The sequence below is a fragment of the Habropoda laboriosa genome, unplaced genomic scaffold (genome assembly GCF_001263275.1).
Source record: "Habropoda laboriosa isolate 0110345459 unplaced genomic scaffold, ASM126327v1 scaffold333, whole genome shotgun sequence".
NCBI lineage: Eukaryota > Metazoa > Arthropoda > Insecta > Hymenoptera > Apidae > Habropoda > Habropoda laboriosa.
Genome location: NW_017100500.1, coordinates 830028 through 837551, shown reverse-complemented (window position 1 = coordinate 837551; position 7524 = coordinate 830028). Strand labels below are relative to the sequence as shown.

The following is a 7524-nucleotide window of genomic DNA, read 5'->3' as shown; positions in this document are numbered from 1 at the left end:
GCTTGAAGAATTATGTTAAAAATTCTTTAGTGAAGAAAATTGATTCTGTACCCAATTTGATTAAAGTGAATATTTCCACTGTCTAATGAATGAACTTAATGTTCATATTTAAGTCCCTCTGACTTCCTGCATTTCGTTACGGAACCAGAGCTTCGCAATCTGTTAAAAAATAAATTCTGTCGGAGTGAATCTTCCAAGTTGAGTACAAAACGTATTCAAACAGCCGGCATAGTGATTCTCCTAGAAAGTGGAGGGGATCTGAACGCTGCACGGCGCCATTAACAGTACGCTGACTGACGCGTGCATGGCACCATTTGCTGACGGTGGAGTATTTTCCAAATGGTTAAAATATTTGAAATTTGGTGACCGCGGCCCGAGAATATCGCAGCAGGGAATTCACACGAAAAATTAATTTTCTTTGACAAACGTAAGTAAAGATGAAGAACAATATCCTACTAAAATTGCATCTGATAGACGACTCCACTTAGAGTAGAATATAAATTGACTCGTTAAAACGCCAAACACCAAATTCCATAAAGAAATGAAAATACAAATTCATATTTGATCTGCGTAACTGTGAGAAACGCAATTAGTTTAACTACAGATTCATTAGCATCTAGTTCCTAGAAATTACCACACTTCGTACGTGTTCTGGACAAGTTTTCCTCGTTCGTAATTATGGTGGTCAATGTTATTGATTTTGTGGGTTTTAATTAGGCAATTTGTGGTTCGTTGATACGTGACTTGCATTGGTGATTTAAGTTTTCAAGTTGAATGAAAAGGTAAATTAAAAAGAAAGTCTTCGTTGAGTTCGTTTGCCCAATGGTATTTCCCAGCTTATGGGATTTGTAAGTTGGTAGACCTGTTGCGCGTCAACGCCCAAGCATTGAATGCACTAATAACAACAAGTGGGTGGTATTTATCGGTTGAATCATCCGCCTTCTCTAGTGGCTAATGAGCGCGACAGTAGTCGTTGCACGTGAATTTTTGTTTCAGCAGAACCATAGCCATGTTTCAGTCTTGTTGGTCGCCGTTTGTTTGGACTAACAATGTCAAGACAGGATGCAAAGCCATTGCTTGTTATACAATTGTATGTATTTAATTATTTTGCTGGAATAAATGTTGTTTTCTTCAATATTTCTCTGTTGATTAATACATTGTTGTAATTTTGTTTCAGGCAATTAGTATAATAATTATTACATTAATCTGTTATCAATTAAATGGAGGTGATTCCACTCAGTTGTATAATCCTCTTTTTGAGGCTGATGTCAGAGGATGTAAGTTATAAAATGATGTAGTAACGGTGTATGTTATTTGCTTTATATATTATACAGCTGATTTTGTAGCTATGCAAGTTGTTGGAGGATTCTTCATCTTTTATTTTATTCTGCTGATTACATCAGGAGGTTTGATGGTACATGGACTTAGAGAAGGAGTAAGAGGATGGCTACTTCCTTGGCTTATACTGTGGTTCATTGCATGTTTGTTTCAATTAGTTTTTGGACTGTGGCTTGTAGGGGGCTACTACATCTATGTGAGTTTTATATGTTTTGTATGTACCTTGTGCCTAAATTTCCTGAACTAATATTTCAATATTATATTTACAGCTTGATGCCACATTTGCTGCAATGTGTAATTGGTTCTGGATGTCGTATAATGTAAAGAAAACTAATTCATTTTTTTTGTCACATTTTTAATTATATCTACATTAAGTTCTGTCACTTAATTCATTCTCTTTGCAGATATACTGTTGGTTAGTTGTCCTGTCGATGTACAAAATATTTGAGGAATTGCAATCTCCAAATATAGAGCTTCTGTGGCCTTAAGTAGCCGTATAATACTAACTATAAGAGATAGAGTACATTGATTGGCACCAAAGTAAGATACAGTGTTTCTACAGATGCATCTACAACTTTCTACTTTGTATATTTCTTCGAAGACAAATGCTTATTCAGATAAATAATTATTTAAAATAACTTAAATCAAACAAAAACAATATTGTTTGCCATGTGTTCAACTTGGTTATAATTATTTATTGTAACATATTTAATACTACGGATATTATAAACACATAAGTACCAAGTACCATACTTAAGTGTCATTAATGTACAATTAATTTCATGTTTTGAAAGTTTAGAACTTTCACGTTTTAATAGAAGACTGATAATGGTCTAAGAAACATTTCGTCCAAATTCCAGAGATCTTTATACTTTTATTGACAAATGTATGCAATAGAATTTTATAGTTGGTTGCTTTACACAACCACACAAAAGTATTTGTAACAAATGGAAGCGTTTATTATGTATTTTTATATAAAACAATATTCTACAACGTTTGTAAAGAAATTTTTTTACGTTTGGTACAAATAAAAGAAGTAAAATCAACATATGCATCAAATCAAAACACGTTACTAACACGACGAAACTTACTGTAAAAATTAGAAAACCCAAATGAGATTATTTATCGTACTATTACAAAAGTGCGTTACGATTAAATTGTAAAACGAGAGAATAACAAATTCGAAATAAAGAGTAATGGTCAAAGTAAAAAATTTCCATTTTCATTAAAACAATTGCCTACATACTTCTACGATGCAACATAATGGTGACGTTAGAAATTTCGAATTCATGTCGTCAGATAATAGGGAAGAAAAATTTTAACAACGTTACAATATTACCTTGATCAATGACTCAAAAAGTAGGTTACGAAGTAATATTAATAATTATGCCACTCACGTGTTTAATATTAGCTCAACAGTGAACAAACAACAAAAAACAGTCGAAGGGCGGCAAAAGTCGTACCACGAGCAATAACAACACGTACGCCACACTAAAGGTGAGCAAGCGCCATCTACTAGGGCGTTCAGAAGTACGGCAAAAAGTACGAAGATAAACGCGCGAAAGAAATATATTTTCAAATACAAAATACGTACTTCTATTAAAAAACACAGTAAATATTCGTCAAAAGTTTATTTCAATCTTTTCAATCCTCAGATATTTCAAATACATGGTAAAAAGTAACGAATTCACGTATTCCTCACAAGCTAGAATACACTTATGACAGATGGCGCAAAGATGTACTCAACGCTATTCTCGTAAAGATCGTTCCACAAAAAACACTTCAAATTGCCTAAACATAATTGCACAAAATCACTGATTAAAGAGAAGAATCTCAAAATACCCTCGTTCGCTAAATCAATTAAAAAACATATCTCAGATCCACCGATAAAATTCAGGCGAATTTCAAATATTCAAAGCGAATACACGAAGGAAAAGCGTTCATTTTCGTATTTTTCAGCAAATCTAATTTACCCGCTAATCGCTTCGAACGAAGATTTCTCTCGGTGATACGTCAATGCTGACACGAAAGTAAATGACACAAAGTTGATCTATCCGCGGAGCCAGGTTCGCGGTAAGATCCTAGCGTAAAATACAAACTTGACGGAATTACGATTCATCGATCGTACGAGCAGCGGTCATTAGAAGAAACTAGACGCTTTCTAAGCCTCTCTCAAGTTGTCCCGTACCCCGTACAATGATTAATGACGATCCGAGAAATCCTCCCTCGTGGACCACCGTGTTCGCGTCTGTCGATGCCGATATTAATGGACCGGCGCTAGTGAAATGTTTCGTATCTTACGTGTAATTAGCGATTCCGGCTGTCTTCGAAGGAGAGAGCGTGCGCGCGGCTGACAAATTTTCACGAAGCGACGCGAGAGCCTCGCCGCCCATAGAAATTAAAGATAAGGATCAGCGTCGATTACGTAAAACCGTTTTGAGAAAGTTTTATTTATTATCCTTCGTTAATAACGACACCGAGACGAATAATCCCGATGAAACGAAATTAAACTCGTTACTCGTCCGTTTCATCTCTCTCCTTGATCGAGACCGTTCCGTAAGTTTCCGAGTATCCTCGGAGTGGAAATTTTAACGATTTACTTTTGGTACAGAATTCGTCAATTGTCCCAATTCGATATTACCCGGAATGTTATATTTTTTTCTTCAACGATTCTTCATTCAGCTTCGAACGAGGAACGATTAACGGAGAGTGTAAAACGTTTACGTTTCGTAGAATGGTCGAACAGCAAGGAAAGGGTATCGAGAGAAGAAAACTTACGTGTATTTCTTTTTCTCTTCTTTCTTCTTTCTACCAACGTGACTTTCGACTGTCGACAATGGTTTCGTGAAAGATGGTAGGCATAATAATGTACAATCTTTATTGTCACGACGATACTTTCACTTCTGAACCGACCACACCCGAGGCAATCGATTGCGATGATCATAAGCACCTATAAGTGTTCGAATAACATTTACCTGCATTTACAACCGTTCAGTTCTGTTCGAGTAACGAAATTAATTGCGAGGTAGAACTACTCGTTTCGCAATGCCTTAACCTTATCGATTATTCGAGAGAGAAAGTACGTTCCGCGTTGACGTGAAAATTTACAGGTTCCTGTAAAATGAACGAAAAAAACACTTTCGTCCAGAATTTCGTCGGTATTATACGCGTATTATTTTTAATTAATCAATAATCTACCTGCGATTATAAAACATCGAAAACGATGCTAATTTACAAAAATGTCGTAAATTCCAAAATTGACTCGTTCATAATTTCGTTAATAATACTTAAACGTTCTTAATAGAATTAAATGATGTATTAAAAATGACGCTAATTTACAAAAGTTTTGTAAACTGAAAAATTGCGGTTTTTTGAATTTACTTTTAGATAAAAATGTTTTACCGTAAAATGGTAACTTGTTTCTTGTATTTCAAAGAACCGGAAAGGGTAGTGGTCGATGGTTTTACAATATAACGATAAGTACTGTCGCGAAATAAAGGGCATAGAATTAGAACGAATATACGGATGGCCAAGATTGGCATTGAATACTCGTCGACAAGGAGTTTCACGATTGTTTGTTGCGCAGGTAGCATTTCTTGCAGCGGCCGTCTTTCCTTTCCCGATAGCTCTACATGCGCATACAGCCGCATTAAATTGTAGGCGGCACAGAAGCGCTGATAAGACTGATATCGTGCACGAGGTGTCCATAAATGGCGCGTAAAAGTATGAATGGAACATTCTTCTTCCACCGATAAAACGACGAGAAAATGCCCTATGCTTCTTTACGGCTTCCTTCGAATCACGTATTCGCATATCAAGGATACTACCAACGGTAACTGTTGTGTGACGAATTATTAAATGGCTTCTTCAGTGTACCGTTCAATTTAAACGATCGACTTTTTGGGTGTCTTTGACAATGCTCGTTGATGACTCTCTAATTTATTGTGTTTGTACGGTGTTGTCATCTGAGGAGAGATTTTAAGGATTTCCATTAAGTGTGCCATTATTTGGATACCTTTTTTGTGTATTTTAAGGATTCCCTTTAAATGTGCCATTTTTGGGGGGGATTTTTTTGTATATTTTAAGGATTCCCTTTAAGTGTGCCATTATTTGGATACCTTTTTTGTGTATTTTAAGGATTCCCTTTAAATGTGCCATTTTTGGGGGGGGGATTTTTTTGTATATTTTAAGGATTCCCTTTAAGTGTGCCATTTTTTGGGCATTCTTTTGTATATTTTAAGGATTCCCATTAAGTGTGCCATTTTTGGGGTATTTTTCTGAATATATTTTAAGGATTCCGATTAAGTGTGCCTTTTTTCGGACATTTTTCTCTATATTTCAAGGATTCCAATTTTCTATATATTAAAATATTTCAATTTTTGTTTTGCAAGTTATACTCACAACAATCTTAGGTAAAAAGAAATTCACTATCTGTAGTCACCAAGCCAAAAATATGGAAAATTCTTGGCACAATTTGGCCTTAAGAATCGAGGCTACCTTGTCCCAAAAATTTTTCAAATTTGCCCCAATCTGACCCCAAATTTGACCCAAAAGAACCCACTTCGATATAACTCCCAAATACAAAAAATTCCACAGTGAATAAACAAATAATATATTTAAAAGGGTCAAACAAAGTATCACAAAGTATCCACCAGAATGCAACAAAAAAAAAAAAAGTCAAGCTACCTATATCCAATAAAAACGAAGAAACGTTGAAAAACACTGTTAATCACAATCTAACCCCTGGTTGCACAAACTGACCCCCGATGACGGTACGATATTTCAACGAAAGTGAAATGCAGCATTAGACACTTTGCTCCGGCGCTAGAAACACAAACACAATATTAAAATCCTGCCTAATGATAAATCGACGAATAGCAACCGGAAAAGGTGTTGGCACGAACGGCGAAGTTGCTGTTACGAATATCAACTCGTATCGTTAAAGTGTAATCGATACGAAATAAAGAAGCGAGATAGGTGTACGCGTGTCGTTATAAAAGTGGTTACAAGATCGTTCGAGCCAGTCCCGTGGCCGTGCAAATGGAACGAGACGAATTCTAACGATGACACTCGCTCGTTCGTAGGTCCCCGCGTTCTCCAGATCGAAGGTGTCAGATAAGCTTTCGAGAAGGCTTGAAACTTTCGCTGTTCGCTGGTTGCATACCGCGTAACGAGACGCGACAGAGTTAATTATTGTTTCAGTTATTGCGAGAACGCTCGACACTCAAGACCATCGCGGCCTGAAAAAGAGAATTCGTGGCGAGCTTATGGTAATGCACGGTTAACGTGCCGGCGTTCCTTCCAGAGATACAAAGAAGCGAACGGAGAACCGGAACGTGCGATCGAAGTTGTCAAGATCGCTTTGGAGTAAAAGAAAAGCTGAAAGATTACGTTACGTTGAACGAAGCAAATGTGCAGCTTCCAAGAGTTCATCGATGCAGTCATGTGCTCTAATTATTTACATATGTTGCCGCTAGCAAGATTGTGGTACAATTTGCGCACCACTTGTCTGGCAATTTCCAAGTCACATTCGCGGTGCAAATTCCAATCGTGACAAATGGTAATTGTATTCGTGATGAAGTCAAGCTTCGATTCCAAGTTCTACTTTGGTTTGTTATATCGAGATCATCTGACGTGAATCATTTGCAGAAGTGACGAGCAACCTGTGGTTCGCTAATTATTGTTAATAATTATTTGAATATTCGTTTTTGCGACTCACGTCAAGCAGTTAAATTCAAAAATTTGTACTCCGCATTTTTACGAGGTAATTTTGGAAAAAACCGTATACTTTCGGTATAAATAATATGATAAGAAAGAGTAGCACCGGTAGTAGAGGGTTGTAAATTTTCGGAAAATAAAATAAAACGAAAGTGTGTTAATTCGTACCTAAGTTGAAAATAAAGAATTTACTTTTAAATTAATTAATTGGCGTCCCAAGGTTTTATAAGGTTTCGAACTTGTCCCTCTGCAAAAAACGGTTGCTCATCGTTGAATTATAATATTCCAGAGATCTGTACCAGTTACAGTATTTCAAAAATTTCGAAACATCCGACCAATGAAAAGTTTGCCCGAAACGAGGTTAATTATTCGAAGCACGTGTGGTAACGCTAACTCTGCTCGAAGGAAAAAGACGATACTTTCAATGACACGTCACTTTCCACCATCATTTATGACATTGCACCGTGA

At 36.4% G+C, this 7524-nt stretch overlaps 1 protein-coding gene across 1 annotated transcript; it reads left to right on the top strand.

Moving 5' to 3' along the window:
- The first annotated feature begins 299 nt into the window (after positions 1-299).
- On the top strand, positions 300-1933 carry LOC108576144. Its single transcript, XM_017939078.1, has 6 exons — positions 300-427; positions 1000-1090; positions 1178-1277; positions 1347-1534; positions 1608-1658; positions 1743-1933. The coding sequence occupies exons 2-6, from the start codon at positions 1010-1012 to the stop codon at positions 1824-1826; spliced, it is 504 nt and encodes a 167-aa protein (XP_017794567.1). The 5' UTR covers positions 300-427; positions 1000-1009; the 3' UTR covers positions 1827-1933.
- The last annotated feature ends 5591 nt before the right edge of the window (positions 1934-7524 follow it).